A 17238-nucleotide genomic window follows, 5' to 3' on the forward strand; every position below is an offset into this window, starting at 1 on the left:
AACACCTCATGTGCAAGTAGTTGGGTATCTGCAGCTTCTTCTCCATGATGTATTGTGGGTGTTAAGAGTATTATGTTCATGTAAGGGGAGTTTGGACATTGTGTGGAATGTGGACAAGAAGCCTATTGAAGGTTGCTACATCAGGCTCAGGAAATCCCTAGGCATTAGTGGAGGCTAATGGAAGCATGGCACTTTCTTGGTTTATGTATTTTTCTAATGACATCCTCTTTCGGGCAGTGTTGCAGGTAGATTACTAGACAGAACATTCCTGTCAGACAGTACAATCCTTCCTGTGTCCTTGTAATGTCTTGGGGAAAGATAGTGACATGGTGCTTACATCATGAAAACATTAGGCCATTGTCAGTATGAAAGAGGTTTCAGGCTGAGCTCAGAAAGATACACTATTTCTTTCAAATGTTACATGGATTTAAAAAACTATAAAGAGTTCTTCCATGTCCCTGTGCCATGTTCCGCAGATGGATGACAAGTGAATTAAAGTTCAGCTAATATCCCTATGTAATTTATCTTCAGAACTAGAAATAACGTCTTAACTATGTCAGGTGTCTTTCGATCCTGCATGAAAACAAAAGGCCTAATGCTTATCAGTGTATTCTTTTGTATTTTTGCCATTCTGCCGTTTGGTTCTTTCATGCAAGAGCAGTATCTTTTTGTTTCTCCAATAGTTCTTGAGTTTCTACATATTTAGAACCAGAGCTTCTTGTTCTCTGTACTTTATGTATTACCTGCTCATTTACAACTGTGGGTTTTTGTTTTTTAGAATCTGGTGATTTTAGTCTCCTGTTTGTCAGGAGGGAAATATCTTAGATAGAAAATTAAGCTGTTGATGCTATCCTCAAGTGCATTAAATGATCTAAAGTTCCCAGGCTGTGCTGAGACTGAGCCTTTAATACAGGAAAATATGCACTGAGCTATAAGCAACAAGGAAAGACTGAGGCATTGATTTTAATGCTCTTATGATGAATTTGGGAATAGTCTTCTGACCCACACAAGAAATTTTCCAAAGATGTAAGCAAATGCTTTAAAAAGAAGGGTAGTTTTAGGCTTCAAGTGTCAGGAAAGGACTTTTCAAGTCTTCGTGGGTTGGCTTCCTGTCTTCAACTGCAGTTCTCACCACAACTTGACAAACTGAGGCATGTCTGTTTGCAGTAAGCAGCAGGCAGACTTTTTGTAGAGGGTTGGGTGTTGGGGTTTTTTGTTGCACAGAATTACTACTCGTTACGTATCCTTCCCGCTCCCGAGTCTTGATAACTCTTACTGCCTTACAGACTTCATGTTGCAAAACCACAGGAACAAGCCCATAGGGCCTTTCATCACAATGGGCTTGTGGTGTGTTGTGCTTCATGTTGCCGTTTGTTGACTATGTCCTGCTCTTGCAAAAGAACTTGTGTAAGAGTGAAGAAAGTAAATATCTTTCCAGCTTAGTGTTTAAAATAAGCCAGGATTGAAGTTCACCAGTACAATAATAAAGTTGTGCGCATGCAGCCTCTGTTATGTCTCTGGAGACAAAGACTTTCCTCTGGTGCATGCTTGCTGGAGGTGGGGGAATGTACCAAATCTGAGATTTCTTATCTATGGTATGTGTGAGCATGGTGTTGCAAAAGCTGACATGTTCATGGCTTGAATGTGCTGTCTCTCCCGGTCCAGAGTACCAGAAAGCTGTTAACATAGGTGTCATCACAATTGCAGATGTGAAGTGTTGAAGCCTGATCTTTTAATGGCCAGCGTACTAGTAAGAGTTGAGATTCAAATTTATTACAGGCGCTTTGGTTGATTTAATTTTGTTGTTTTTTTGTTTTTTAACTGATAATCTTCTTTTAAGTCTTTCTGGAAAGACTGTGTGTGACTTTGCTATGAAAAGTATTAGAAGCACTTGTACAAGCTGTTCCAGGTTTTGGCTGAAAAGTGCTCTAAGATGCTGCTGCATCTGCCTACTTGACTACAATGCTATGGTTTGTTTTTGTTTCACAGCAGTTAGATTCTTGCTATCAAATTAAAAGCTCTGACAATTATGGCTGAGTAGTTGTGAGGTTTGAGGGGTTGGGAGTGGTGTTTCGGTTTTGTTTAAAAAGCTCTTTGTACCAGATTCTGATGGAGGCACTGTAATGAACTGCCCATCAAGCTGTAGTTAGTGCAGATTGGTATGTTTCAGAAACGGATGGGAATTTTGCACAATAGCAGCAATGTCATCAGAGAGCATGAGGCCTTAACTACATGCCTTGTAGCCATAATACACCCGTGCTGTGTGGACTTCAGTTTTCAGGGTGTTGTGTGTATTGCAGTGGTGTGGATCATCTGACAAAGTTAGTCGTTACACATCAGCTTATTGGTCTGGTCTTGGACTAGCTGTTAGCACTTCAGTGGCCTATATGGGGATCACCTCCATACTGATAAACATTGGCATATGAACTGGTAAAGAAGGGAAGGTAGGCATATAATGTGGTACTATTGAAACAGTTCTTGTCTCTTGTTTCTTCTGCTTTGGACAAACAGAACCCATCAATAGGACTTACGATATTCCTCCTTGTGGAAGAAAAGTACTATATTCTTCAGAGAAGCCTTGCAGTTAAATCTGTTAGAAAAGGATGAAAGAGAGATGAACAGTATTCCGCATAAGCAGTTGTGTTAGCAGGTAACAAAGTGTTAGATTGGTTATACGTGTTGTTATGCCTAACACTTTATCTCCTGTAGCTGAACTCTAAAAGGTCAGTAGTTTTACTGGTCTCGTGTATGGCTTTCTGTAGCCACGCCACCTCCATGCACATTGAGGCTTTCACAGCCACACTCTAGGATAAATCAGTGTAGCCGGAATCTTCAGGCTGACTTTAAAGGAGTGTTTCATGTTTGCTTATGCCAGTAAAAGAAAATAGATCCTGAAACAAAAAGACTGGTACAGACAGGAAGAACCGAATATATAGTACCAGATAAATAAGAGGGGAGAGATCTCCTAGCTTTTAAATGTTAACCTGCTTTCAGGTTTTATTGTTGCTCTTGGTGAAGTATTTGGCATAAATAAAATTCTCCCAAAAATGTGGCCTACCAGTCCTATGTGTTGCGTGTATAGAATAGAGTCTTTCATCCAGATACTAGCAAGCTACTAGTGCAGTCTCAGAGTCAGAGCCTCTTTGCATGGGCTATATTCTATGAATTGCTGTTTAAAGGGACTCTCTTAGTTTAATCTGTTAAATGTGATGTGGGGTTTAAATTTTTTTTCACTGCAAGGTTTACGCACTGTCCACTGCTGTTGCCCTGTTTCCATCTCTCTGACTAGGAAGCCTCTCAATTGATAGTCTTTCCTCTTCTCTGGCTGCTGGTTCAGTTAGGTGCCTGCAGATAAATTTCCCTCATTTGTGACCTAAGTGAAGTTTAAGTCTGGCAGTTTGGTTGCTGCTGTAGGCATGAGCAGAGCTGTACTTTTTAGTTGAACAGCCTTCTATCGGAATGATGAACAATTTCAGTTTCTAGAGTCACTGAAGCTATTTTGGTCTGACCAGTTAATGGAGGGTGCAGACGGAGGGCAGCTCTCCATGGTGCCACAAGGGTGGGTGCAGACTGGCAAGCCTGACCTAACTGCAGTCCTACAGAGGAAATCTGGTAAGGAGCCTTATTCTCTGTAGGTGGTAACCTTCAGCAGTCACTGAAGTCAGAGCTTCTTGGCACTCATGAAAAATGTCATAGCTGTGAATCTTGAAGTTCTCTAATGGTGAGAACTGAGTGTGTAAGTAGCTACAGAGCACTGAAGTGCTGACCCATATACCTCATGGCCTTCTGCTTTGTTCCAGCCGTGCTGGGGCAGAGGTGGTTCCGAACCCTTCTCCTCACATGGTGCTATGCCCTCCAGAAGGGTGCCTTTGGCATAAGGCAGCTCGGCAGCCCATTTGGCTGGCTCCATAAAAATACTTCTGCTGCCTTGTTTTGTGTTCCCTTTGTGCCAAAGGATTGTCTCTGCTGTCATTGGGATGAGAAGCAAGGGGACACAGTAGTTTTTGATGTCTCTCTGCATGGTAGTAAAATGAAGCTGTATCCCAATCTCCACCGTACTGGAAATATCTAATATTAAAGATGATTGAATAAAAACCTTCCATTATGTTGAAACCGATAAAGTAAGTCCACTAACAGGTTTTATCTCAATGGAGCATAGGTGTAGCTGAATCTTGGCTGACTTTGCTTTCTGTCAGCTGGATTTCTTCAGTAACCCTGTCTGCTAAGATGGAAACGAGCTATAATGGGTCACTTCATTTTGAGGGGTTTCACACAAGTTTGAGTCTACCAAGCTAAATATTCACAATTTATATAAATGAATTAGCAGTTCTGTAACGGGGGAGGAGGAGACACAAACAACCCAAACCCACCCAAACTTGTTTATCTGTTCTTTTTGTGAATCAGTGTTCTGTAGCGTTATGTCAGTTGGTCTGTTGAGCAAAGCAGGTACCACAAGTGCCTGTGTCACAGTACGGTGGTTACAACCTACTATATTCAGGCTGTGCCTATCCTACAAGTATGTCATGCAAGATCCTTGCTTAACCCAGAGGGTGCTATCTAGAGGGAAGTACTGTAAAGCAGCCATCATTCTGTGGGTTGGAACTGAATTAGAATTGTCCATTTCTGTGGTGTCGTTGGAAATACGAGCTAAAAACAGTGAGGCAAACCCAAAATATCAGTCATCTAATTTACAGGGGGGAAAAAAGACACACAAAATGCTTATTAAAATATCGTTTAAAGAATTATGTGCTACATAGTATCAGCAAAGTACATGTAACAGCTTCTGATTTCATTTTGGGTATTCAAGCATTTCTGTACTACTTCTGGCTTTTAAATAACTGGCTTTTCGTTCAAAGTCTGACTTTAAGCACTCAGTATCAAGAAATTTGACAAGCCTGTGCCTTAATTTGACTAAATGTGTTGGAGCTAGTGATTTTTTTTCTTTCCTTTTTTCTTCTCATCATAATAAAACTCTTGCTAAATTATACGACTGCCTCGGCTGGGAACTTACTATGTTAATTTAATAAGCAGTTAGAATAATCTAGAAAAACTTGGTGTTAAGTGGCAGCCCCCAGGGAGGATTTGGTGGAGTGACTCCAGAGAGCTGCCTTTGCTTTGGAAGATGTAGGGAACACCTGTTAAGGCAGCACAGAAAGTCAAAGAGAGGATCCTTTTCAGTGCTGGGGAGGTGCCTGTCAGGCTGTCAGCTGTCTGGAAACACAAGAATCCAGGTTCATCTTGCAGTTTCTTGCTGGCAATGCCAGTACAGTATTCCAGTTAATGAGAACTAGGTTAATGAGGCTTATTTAGTGCCTATGTATGTAAGATACTTGGGTCTCCGATTTGGCAGCTGATAAATCCTTTTATTATCTGTGGATGCAGACATTCTTCCATTGCATACCCTCTGCCCAGACTTTTGGATTACCTTATTTTTATTAAGGTGCTGTGTAACGGCTTATAGAAAGCCATCCTTTGGTCATACAAGAGTCATCTGCTACATTAACACAGCCTTCTCCCCATCAGGTCACAGCATACAGCATTCCTTTTTGTACCTAGAATTGCAATCCAGAACACGTTCTCTGTAGCTGAATTTGCTACGTAGGGTGCAAAGAAAATAGGCAAAAAGTAAAGCTGTCTTGACTTTGAAATAGATTGTAATATAATTGAATTGTTGGTTCAGCATGATGCAGAAGTATGTTTGATTAAAACAGTGTGTTCTTTGTTTCTCTTTTAGTCTCTGTTGGAAAAGTTCTTGATCCCTAATGCTTCGCAAGCAGAAAGCAAAGTTTTCTATTTGAAAATGAAAGGAGACTACTACCGTTACTTGGCTGAGGTTGCTGCTGGAGATGACAAGAAAGGTATTGTATGTCAGCTTGTGGCTGAATCTTGTCAAACTAGATTGCCTTTGGTGGGGCGGTGACATGACTCTAATCTTAGAATAATTCTGATTTGGACATAAATTTCTTTAGTAACAGGCTTTCTGTTTGCTGAAATAAAATCATAGGTCGTTGGCTTTCAAATGAGTTCTGAAAGTTCCCATGTACCTGCCATTTGAAGCAGGGAACAAATGTTCAGTCATGAAACCTTGAAATCAAGTCTTAACTTACGCATGCATACATGTTTATGCATCTTCAGCCTGGCTGAGTGTTGGTTTTTACCTCTTTGTAGAAGGTCAGTCTGGTATCTTTTTAAAGCCTTGTTTGTGCCATTTCTCCTGCGTCTCTACAGAATACAGAAAGTCTGCATAGGTTCAGGAATCAAAGAGACTGGAGCAAAAAAAGAAGTGATAAAACTAATCTTACTTTTAGGAGAATTTCTTCCATAACTGCGGTGGTTTAATGTCCAGATGTTTTTTATTTCCTCAAATTTCTTGTATCTTCATATAAACAGTTTGTAGTAATTGCAGGTAGGTTGTCTTCATCTAAATATAGAGAAGTTAATATAAGGCACTTAATATATTAGGTGGCTTAACTGCTGTACATGAAGAGACACTCTGACAACATGTTGACTCCATACGGAGTCAACTTCAGAACGATACATAATGTTTAGATACAGCTTGTTGCAGACAGTGCAAATCTCTTTCCTGGAGCCAGTTTAGGACTGAGGGCAGCGTGTCCTTAAGATCAGCACACTTCAGCACAGAGCCCCATCTGGTAACTTCTGCTGGCTGTTTTCTTGCAGAGTCAGGTTAGTCTGTGCTCAGTCTGCAGACATAGGGGATGCTTGGGGTGTGCAAACAATCTGAGTGCATGGACTTGGGAAGCTCAGGGATTGCTGGAGAACTGCTCAGCTGTGTGGCTGATGCTCGGTGGAACTCTGCCCTCCTGTAATGTTTGCCAGGTTCTTTGTGGTGCTGTTGAACGTTTGGTGCCCCTGTGGCCTTGTGCGGCTCAAGCTAATAAGCTCTCCCAGTGTGATATAGAAAGACATCTGCATGACTTGCCAGAAACAGAGGTGAAACAGACTTGAAACGTGTCTGCTCTAGCTTCGTGGTATATGTGTTATATCCAAGTTACAGAAGGTAGCCCAGTTTCCCTGGTACGCTGGATAATAGGGAGTTGCGTAAAGATGCTAAGACTTGGCATAGCAGAGCTTGATTTGACGTCTAGTGCTTTTTGCATGCGAACTGACTCAGTCTTGGTGACTGCAGGATTGCAGGTGTAACCAGTACTTTATATCTGTTGCTGTACAGAGAGTAATTGTATTTTCCCTTTAGTAACCTATTCACATGCATAGAAGGTACAATATTTTGAGTCCGGAGGTTTTTTTCTGTTGAGGATTAAGTTGCGGGATCTAAAATTAGACTGTGAAAATCTTTGTTTAAAGTGCTTTGGAAGTTCATTTGTAAGCCAGTCTCTTGGCTGAGCAGCTTTTAGTGGGTTTCCAGGTGAAGAAAATATTTTTGAAAGCCCATCTAGCTCATAGTTACTGTGGCTCCTAAACTTAAGGGATTTTTTTATTCTCTTCCTCCCCCCAAGTGTTTCATGTCACAGGCTTTTCCTGTATGCTGGCTGTGACCTTGAAGAGCAGTTGATAATTACTGTTTAGGAAATAATGGCCGTTTTGTTGGATGGTATTCTTTCAGCCTTTCGCAGTAAATACAGCAACAATATAAAGCTCCCAGCTCTAGGAATGGGACTTTTATCTTCATAAACCAGCTTGTTTATGTTGTCAACTGGGGTTTTCTTACAGCAGTGTAGTGGGCAGGAATGTCAAACAGGTACCTCAGCCAGCTGGTTTAGCCTTGGAACTGCAGAACATTTTCTAAAGAATTCAAGGTTAAAAATCTTGCAACTTTTGAAGACTGGGTGACTGATTTAGAACTAACAGAATACATCAATTTTACACTAAGTTCCCAAATCACTGCTCAAAAGATAACTGTGTTTTCTCAAATAAGGAGATAAATATGATCTCTTTTTTTTTTTTTTTTTTAAAGTTATTTATGTTAAGGAAAAATTATGAAAAAATAAAATGTCAGCTTCATTCCTTGAAGTTACTTGGTTTTCGTGCTGCTTATTTTGCCTTTCAAACTGCCATTTTCTAAGGCTTTTCTATTATGGGAAGAGTAAAACACCTCTCACAATTTTGAAATTCAACTTACAGTAAACCTGATGCTTCTCAACTCTACTGCACCAAGTTCTGGTCACTTCCAAGGCATTATGACAGTTGTCTGATTTTTCTGAAACACTCTTATTACTTGTGAAGAACGTAGAGAGAACAAAGAAAGAATAAATTGGGCAATGAGTTTTCTCCCCTTCCGTGTTGGAAGAGGACAATATAATGCTTTAATTTTTATGAATACATGCAGGTGAACAAACAGATTGCATAGACATCCTGAATATTGCTATTAGTTATTCTCAGACTTGGAGTACTTGTGGCTTAAATACTGATGTCTTTTTGAGTCCTTGGTGCCTAAGATTCTTTTTTTTTTTTTTTTTAAACACGTCTGTTGTTCTTGCAGAGATCATGCTGGATGCATTTCTAGTTTGATCCAGAAATGTTAGGATTGGAGTCCTTTTGCATCTGAATTGAATGACTTCCTGCCCACCTTCTTCTCAGATGGTATTAACCATCCTGGAGAGTGTAGGAACAATGGTCCCTTTGTATTTGGTGTCCAGCACCTCTCTTGCCTTCTGCAGTCATCAAGGGCATAGTCCAGCTTGTGGGCTGTGCTGGGCCATGATCTCTGACTTGTGCAGGCATAGTGTGCTCCTAAGTTCAAGTGCATTCAGTGAGAATAGAAACTGTTGAGCTCTTCAATCTTAGTATTCACATTATAGTCGGGTGTTTTTCCACCCGGAGTTTGGAACTTGTACAAAAGAACCAGTTAAGAGAATGGCAAAAGATTAGTCTCTAAAAACAGCCCAATTGTTATTTTTTCTCTCTCTTACTTCAAAGTTTATAGGTACTATCACTTTGAATTTAGGTAAAAATGCTTTCTATATCTACATTGGAAATGGAACTATGTTGGAAGCTTTTAAAAATATATATCTAATTTGGCTTGAGGTATGCCACACTGTCTTTGCCAGGCAATTTGAATGGAAATTCATAGATGATTGTTACTGAAAGGCTGTGATAGGCAAAGGTGTGGCTAAAATGTGGATTTGTAATGCTTTGCTGTGTTTAAAGACATAGAATTTTTGGTACTGTATCAAGTCAGTGTGCAGTTAAAACCTTGATTTTGTACCTTTTATGTAGGTGGCAGGTTTTATATTCCTCAAGTGCTACAAAACTGCTGCAAACAGTTGTAAATACAAGTAGTAACAGGGTGGCAGGGAGCGACTCAAACCTGTGATTTGATCAATGACAACTTCCTTTATAGATAAATATATAATTTAAAAATTAATTTAGTAAAAATAAAATAGTGATTTCTTTGGTAAAATGCTCATTCACAGGCATTCATTCTTAACATACTTTGTTCATGCAAGTGTGAACACAAGTCCTGATTGTATGTCTGAGTACAATATGTGAATTGCTTACTTCTGGTTTTTGTGTGTGTGGTTTTTCTCCCCCAAAGGGATAGTGGAGCAATCACAACAAGCGTATCAAGAAGCTTTTGAAATCAGTAAAAAGGAGATGCAGCCAACACATCCTATCAGATTAGGTCTGGCTCTGAACTTCTCTGTGTTTTATTATGAGATTCTCAATTCCCCGGAGAAGGCCTGTTCCCTTGCAAAAACGGTAAGTCTAAGGCAGGCAAAAATTCCCTTTCAGTTATTGGCATAACCCTTTGTCACATGGCCAATGGAGTTGTTTGTTTTTATAACACTAGGCTTTTGATGAAGCAATTGCTGAACTTGATACATTAAGTGAAGAGTCATACAAAGACAGCACGCTAATAATGCAGTTACTGAGAGACAACTTGACAGTGAGTATCATTAAAGTTTGCATGTTGTTGGTAACAAGATTGGTCTTTGGGGCACTCAGAGTTCATTCTTGGCTGTGGAGCTGTGTCTGTCATTTACTTACAGACGAGTTGATGGTACCTCATGTTTCTGAGCTACATCTTTTTCTCCTGCCTGATCTTTTTTTGTCCACACACTAATTAACACAGTTTTCTGACAGATGACAGATTGACCAATTTTTGCAGGGTTTTTTTTCTTCAAGGAATTTAAGTGACATAGCAAAACTATTACAGGATTTGAGAATACAGTCACATTTGCCTCTTCAAAACCAATGTCAAATTTCATGTAGCTTACTCTATGTGATTGTGTGTGCAAGGAACAGATCCTCCATTAGAGCTGCAAACAAAGCTAGCAAGTCCATTTAAGGACCTGTTGGTTGGTTTAGTTTTTTGTTTTGGCTTTAACATTGGTAAAGCTGCAGTTGGAATCAGCACTAGCCAGGCTATTTCCATAGCAGTTGTGAAACAACCATCTTAATTCTTTTTTCCCCTTGGTCTCACAGTTGTCTGTGCTGTAAGTTATGGATCAAGATTTGTTGCTCTGTCAAAGTAATCACAATCTTCATCTTGGGGAGGATGGGGGTGGTGGTTAACCTACTTTGAACTTTAAAACTGGCAAAGACAAGCATCTAAAGCGAATGAAACAGGAAGGTGAGCAAACATGCAATAGTGTAATTAATGGCATAGTTCACTCCCCAGTCTTCATGGCGGGAAGAGCTGCAAGCAAGAACTGAAACAATAAGAAGCATCTCTTGTCACCAGATGTAGCCCCTGTAGTCTGATATCGGAGACCTTTACGAAATACCTGGACTTCTTTTAACAGAACCAGAAGTAAAGTTGTACAGCTGCGTAACGTTGGAGTTGCCGTATTTTCTGGTTTTGTTTCTAACGCTTTATTTCCCTGTTCCTTGGAACCTTTTCCACTAGAATAGCACCACTACTGAAAAAACTACTTGTGATTGTTCCAGCTGTTGCTTACAAAACAAATGGAAGAGATTTCTCAAGCTCTTTACTGGAGACAGATACAGGGTTGGCATTGCTCTCAGTGTCTGTGTGTACTGTCCCCTTGAGTGAGATTGCTCAAGAGCTGTCCTCTGAATAAGTGGTATTGAAATAGAGAATAGAAGCTGACTTTAATTGCTAGCTTCCCACTAAAAATAATGTAAAGCTTGTCATATGAGTTGAAAAGCAAATTGTTTCATACAAGAGCAGAAGTTGGACTGAGCTACCATAGTGTGTGAATTACAGTAGTAGGCCTGGTAATTGATGTGAGCTTTCTATTATAAGAGAGAACGCTGTAGACAGCTGCAGGATTCCATACTCTTGTATGAATATGTCTTTCCTTCAATGCCTAGCATGACCTGTACGAGTACACTGATTCCATGTTTTTCCACAACTATTCAGAATGGTCATAGAATGCTTCAGGTTGGAAGAGACATTAAATATCATCCAGTTCCAAGCCCCTTGAACACTGCCAGGGATGGGGCAGCCACAGCTTCTTTGGGCAACCTGTGCCAGTGTCTCGCCACCCTCATAGAGTAGAATTTTGGTTTTCCTAGTGCCTAATCTAAATCTACTTTCTTTAATCTTAAAGCCATTCCCCTTCATCCTATCCCTAAATGCCCTTGTAAAAAGTCCCTCTCCAGATTTCTTGTAGGCCCCTTTTAGGTACTGGAAGGCTGCTCTAAGGTCTCCACTTGAGGTAGAAAGTAACTTTTGATGTATGTGTGGCTGACAAAGACTGCAGTGAATTCCAGAAATGTAAAAAAGGGTCTGTTTTGCTAGTTAGGCAAGTCTGTTACAATCTGCGAGGTAGGCTTTTGACAGTGATTCAGCATGTTGATCAGTATGTGCAGGAGAAGGTTTCCTCAGTTGTTCATTCTTTGTGTGTTGTCTTGAATGACTGAAGAAGCTGAGTGTGTTCATGCTCAGCAGGGACTGGAGGCAGAGAAGTGTTCAGAGGGTTGTTTAACATACCAAGTCTAAATCTGTTTTAGTGGGATTGCTAGATAATTCCTGCTTTGCTCTGTTACGAAATTCTTTTGTTTTCTTTAATAAAAAGACATCTCTTCCCTCTAAGGGCCTTGTGTTTTCCCAGCAGATTTGTTAAACTGTGCTCTCAATTGGTAATCCTCCTCATAGCAGTCAAGCCCTTTTTATTTAATGAATAGAAGTACGTGTATGTTTAGATTGAGTATTGGGAAAAGTTTCCTCACCAGAAGGGTTGTCAGGTATTGGCACAGGCTGCCCAGGGAAGCGGTGGGGTCACCATCTCTGGAAGTATTTAAAAGATGTGCACTTAGGGACATGGTTTAGTGGTGGACTTGGGAGTGCTGGGGTGATGGTTGGACTTGATGATCTGAAAGGTCTTTCCAACCTAAATGATTCTATGAGTCTCTATTCTAGAGGTGAGGATTTAGAATAGAAGCCTCTAATAAAGTTGTTCTTACTAATTGTTCCTTATAAAAGTAGCACTGACATTGAGACTCATGCAGTATTATAATAACATAGTATAGAATGTAGTGCAGGAGCTAGAAACAAACTGTTGTCTCCCATGTGCTGTTGTCTCCAGTAAAATAACTTGTGCTTAATGCCTTCAGCAAGGAGCGTTGAGCGCAGATACCGTGTATGATGTTCAGAGCAACAGCAAAGTTACTGGTCTTCATAGAATCACAGAATGGTTTGGGTTGGAAGGGACCTTAAAGATCATCCAGTTCCAACCCCCTGCCATGGGCAGGGACACCTTCCGCTAGAGCAGGTTGCTCCAAGCCCCATCCAACCTGGCCTTGAACACTGCCAGGGATGGGGCAGCAATGGCTTCTCTGGGCACCCTGTTCCCATATCTCACCACCCTCACAGGGAAGAACTTCTTTGTAATATCTAATCTAAATCTGCCGACTTTCACTTTAAAGCCATTCCCCCTTGTCCTGTCTCTAAATGCTCTTGTAAAATGTCCCTCTCCAGCTTTCTTGTAGGCCCCTTTAGGTACCAGAAGGCTGCTCTAAGGTCTCCCTGGAGCCTTCTCTTCTCCAGGCTGGACAAGCCCAGCTCCCTCAGCCTGTCTCCATAGCAGAGGTGGTCCAGCCTTCTGGTCATCTTTGTGGCCTCCCCTGGACTCAATCCAACAGGTCCACATCCTTTCTGTGTTGGGGGCCCCAGAGCTGGATGCAGGTTTCTCTATTGTCTTGTATTCCTGGAAAGGATAAAATGTTTCTGATGATGGAATTTTTTTTAAAAGCATCTTGTGAGACCGTAATGGTACTGAGCTGTAGGTAGAGAGAGAATTAGTCTTAGATTTTACCACCTTATGCTATAGAGCGTGAAGGATTCAGTTAATGCTGCTGGAACTTTATAAAGATTGCAAATCTTACTGGGCTGGTAATAGTCGGGAAGCATCCACTGTGGCAAAATACTTGGTTCCCAAAACAATTTCTTTCCGCTGGGTGTTGGTCTGGAACCGATGCTTAGTTTCCTTAGTTGGTCCTTAATCTTGATATAGGGCTCCCGAGTATGATTTTATGGAGCTGAAAATGAGATTTTGTGCACACTTCATGTTTAGCCTGATTTTCTTCCCTCCTTGCCCTGCTCTCTAAGTTTGGAAGCTCTCTATTTCAAAAGTTGCGAGAGGGGCATGAATGCTGCAGGGGAATGAATGACATGAATAGAGCCAAGGGATAGAGATTTAGGTGAAATGCTTTTGGTTTTAAAAACAAAAGAAAACCTTGAGATGCCTGTTCTGAAGAAAAGGTTAATGCTCGATGTGAAGAAAAAGCTTTACTGAAGCTCTTTCCTCAGAAGGATGCACAAAGCTGGCTTGAGGAGAAGGTGCATATCCACAGGAAACCAAGAATTGTTAGGTCCTGATTCTCACTTATCTGTTCTGTAGGTCTGATTCTTGCCTGCTTATATTGTATTTTAGTGAGCCTTGTGGATGTGAAACTTTGGGTTTGACTGTTCATGGACTTCCTCATTAAATACAGTAAAGGGCTGGGTCATCTAGGGCTAGATTTCCATTTTGTAATAGCCAACAATTACATTCATGTTAATGTGTGCTTAGTAGGACCTCTTACAAAATTACTGTTCAAGAACTAGGTTTTCTTTCTAACAATTCCTTATTAAATATTAGTCACTGATGTTAGTATCTTACATATTTTACTCTGTTCTCTTTCTCAAACAGTTGTGGACATCGGATACCCAAGGAGATGAAGCCGAAGCAGGAGAAGGAGGGGAGAATTAACCAGCCTTCCAACTTCCGTCTGCCTCATTCTGAAATTTACACAGTAGACCATTTGTCATCCATGCTGTCCCACAAATAGTTTTTGTTTACGATTTGACAGGTTTATGTTACTTCTATTTGGATTTCTATATTTCCCATGTGGTTTTGTTTAATATTAGGGGAATAGAGCCAGTTAACATTTGGGGAATTTATCTGTTTTCATCTGAGGTGGCCAATATAGGGTTGTGACATTTTTATACGAGTTTTACATGTTTGGCATAGTACTTTTGGTACATTGTGGCTTCCCACAAGGCCAGTGTTAAAACAGCTTTCTATGTCAAGCAAAAACGAGTGCTTGCATATTGGTCTGTCACGATGGAAAAAAGGGATAATCAGTTGCAGCCACAGGTGTAGTTAGTATGAATATTCGAGCTGGAGCACACATGGCTGTGAATCAACTGATGTCCCATAGATACTGCATGTCAAGTCAACATGTGAGATCTGTGGAATATACCAATCAAGTGTACATCTCTGATTGCAGCTGAAGTGTTCCTTAAGACAGTTTGATAACCCAGTCAACTTTCTCTAGAGAAGGACAGAGAAACGGTTCACATTCCATTATTTGTAAAGTTACCTGCTGTTGCTTTCATTATTTTTGCTACACATTTTATTTGTATTTAAATGGTTTAAGCAACCTAAGAACAAATGTACAAGTAAAGATGCAGTAAAAAATGAATTGCTTGATATCCATAATGACACTGTATATCGAGCACAGCAGTACAACAAAAACCCATGTATTTAACTTTTTTAGGTTTTTTGCTTTTGTGATTTTTTTTTTTTTTTTTTTTTTTTTTTTTGATACTTGCCTAACATGCATGTGCTGTAAAAATAGTTAACAGGGAAATAACTTGAGATGATGGCTAGCTTTGTTTAATGTCTTATGAAGTTTTCATGAACAATTCAAACATAACTGTTCAGAACATGTGTATTAAGTTGATGTAAGTGGAATAAAAGTTTTATGAATGGACTTTTCAACTACCTTTGGTGTAGATTTCATGTCATCTGTCTTCCCACACCTTTTGGAGGTATGGCAGCAGTATACACAAATCTAGTGTGGAAGTATTTTTATTATGGAAAATCTTAATATACATCTAGGCATTTAGTTACTTTCAGGGAAGCCAAGACTGAATACTTCATATCTGACTTTAAGATTGTTGTAATTAATCAGTTTACAATTAGTTTTCAAGATGCCTACAGTTTTCTGACTGTCTAGCTGGACCTCTAGAGATACCTTAACAAACATATGGTCCCTAGACTTACAGCAAAAGGCATACAGAGTTCTTAGAGAGCTGACCTTTGGGATAGGCCTGGTTTTATGGATACGCATAACTTGGTGCTGTTGACTCCTCAAAGGAGAACCGAGCAGGAGCCTCCACAGAGCTCACAGGGTTTAGGCATTACAGCTCAGTTTGTGGGAAGGCTCCCCAGAGCAATGATGCTCTTCCTTTTCTTGTCCTCAGCAAGGTCTGCACTGATGGTATTCACAGAATAACTGTGGCATTTGTAGACACTCGGGTTGAAACTGAAATAATTACAAATAAGTTGAGACTTATTTTCAAACAGTATCAAACATTAAACTTTTCTCTTTCAAGAACTGAGATAATTGGAAGATAATTGAACTGTATCTTCTTGTATTTATGTAGTCAGCATGAGGGAAGCTGACTAAAACTGTTAAAATACATCATTGCATTTGGAATGTGGTGCTCCATTTCCAGAAGCTGCTGAGCCCTTTGTCCCGGATTTTAAGGATCAAGATGGTAGAAAAGGTGGGTAGGATAATCTTAAACCTTTAGAAAAGTAGTTAGGGACACTGGTCACTATTCCCAGAATTTAATAATCTGTTATAATAGGTGATAAAAATTAGGATCTGATTAAGAACAGGAAGCAGGGAAGAATATGGAGGGCAAAGGTTAATGAGACTTTCTAAGGGAGAATTTCGATATCCCTCAATTACTACTGGAAAAAAAACCAACAATGACTTCTTTAATACATGAAAGCACTTGTCAAAAGGAAAAAGCATTCATCAAATACATTTACAAAACAAAGGGCTGCATTCCAGTCTGGGGGCAATGCAACTTGGCAGACCATGACTAAAAAATTCCTTTGGGGATATTGGATCTACTTGTAGAAGGGAAAGACCATCACTCGCTCTACAGCAGACGTGAGTTCTCTCTTAGGCTTTAATGAAGATGTTCCCTGCTTCCCTTACTGCAAGGATACTGCAATGACTTTCAACTTGCATGGTAAACTGCTTTAAACATTCAGTTTAAGCTATATGAAATAATATGACCTGAAAATTACCTTTTTCTTTTGTTTTTTTAACCTTTAACTGTTGAAGAATGTTGTGAGGTGACAGGGTTCTGAAAAGTTACTCCATGTGCCTGGTGAAATCAAGGTATGACTGAAATTTAAAAAGCACATAATCAAATGAGGACCAGTGGAATACAACAGAAAAGGTATTTTGTGCTTTTAAGGGCAAAATATGAAGGTATCTTTACATAGGATATTTTTGGTGTGGTGGTTTTTGCTTAAGGGAGCTGTCTCTTATTTCAGCACCTAAGCTGATCTTTTAAATACTACAGAAGGTTCACCCCCAAATCTTCACTCCTCTGTTCCTCCAGTAGAGTGATGTACAGTATTTGATCATGACAAACCCTTCCTCTATTGAATGATCAGCCTCCTCTTGTTAAGAATGAAAACATGCTTGTAGTCTTTGTTCTGACATTGAAGACCCTTCTAAAACACGGTAGTGTTGCTTTGCACACAGGGCATGTCCCGTTCCGCAGGGCAGCCTCCTGCTTTGTCAAGCAGAAAAGGCTTTTGGGCGCCTTGAATTCTTGCAGCTTCTAGTGCAGTATTAGCACTGCACCCGTTTGTGGTACAGAATGCTGCTTCTGTGGGAGCTGCGTCCTGCTCACAGCCTGGACAAGGCAGCACAGGCTGAACAGCCCAAACAGTGATAGAGGCTGGGGGTGCTTGAGCTGCCTGTGTGCTGAGGACAGCCTAGCACCCCCCTGCAGCCTTGTGCTCCTGGAGGGGGCGCTTCCAGAGTGCTAGC

At 40.4% G+C, this 17238-nt stretch overlaps 1 protein-coding gene across 3 annotated transcripts in view; it reads left to right on the top strand.

Annotated features, from left to right (window-relative positions):
- Positions 1–15158, top strand: part of YWHAZ (tyrosine 3-monooxygenase/tryptophan 5-monooxygenase activation protein zeta) — a 28574-nt gene extending 13416 nt beyond the window's left edge. For all 3 annotated transcript variants that reach the window (XM_030472218.1, XM_030472384.1, XM_030472305.1), the window contains exons 3-6: positions 5735–5858; positions 9518–9681; positions 9773–9868; positions 14082–15158. In XM_030472218.1, the coding sequence (XP_030328078.1) occupies positions 5735–5858; positions 9518–9681; positions 9773–9868; positions 14082–14141 (444 nt within the window). In that variant the 3' untranslated portion in view covers positions 14142–15158. The remainder of the gene's footprint in view (positions 1–5734; positions 5859–9517; positions 9682–9772; positions 9869–14081) is intronic.
- Positions 15159–17238: the final 2080 nt, after the last annotated feature.

Source organism: Strigops habroptila, chromosome 1 (assembly GCF_004027225.2).
Source record: "Strigops habroptila isolate Jane chromosome 1, bStrHab1.2.pri, whole genome shotgun sequence".
In the NCBI taxonomy this organism is placed as follows: Eukaryota; Metazoa; Chordata; class Aves; order Psittaciformes; family Psittacidae; genus Strigops; species Strigops habroptila.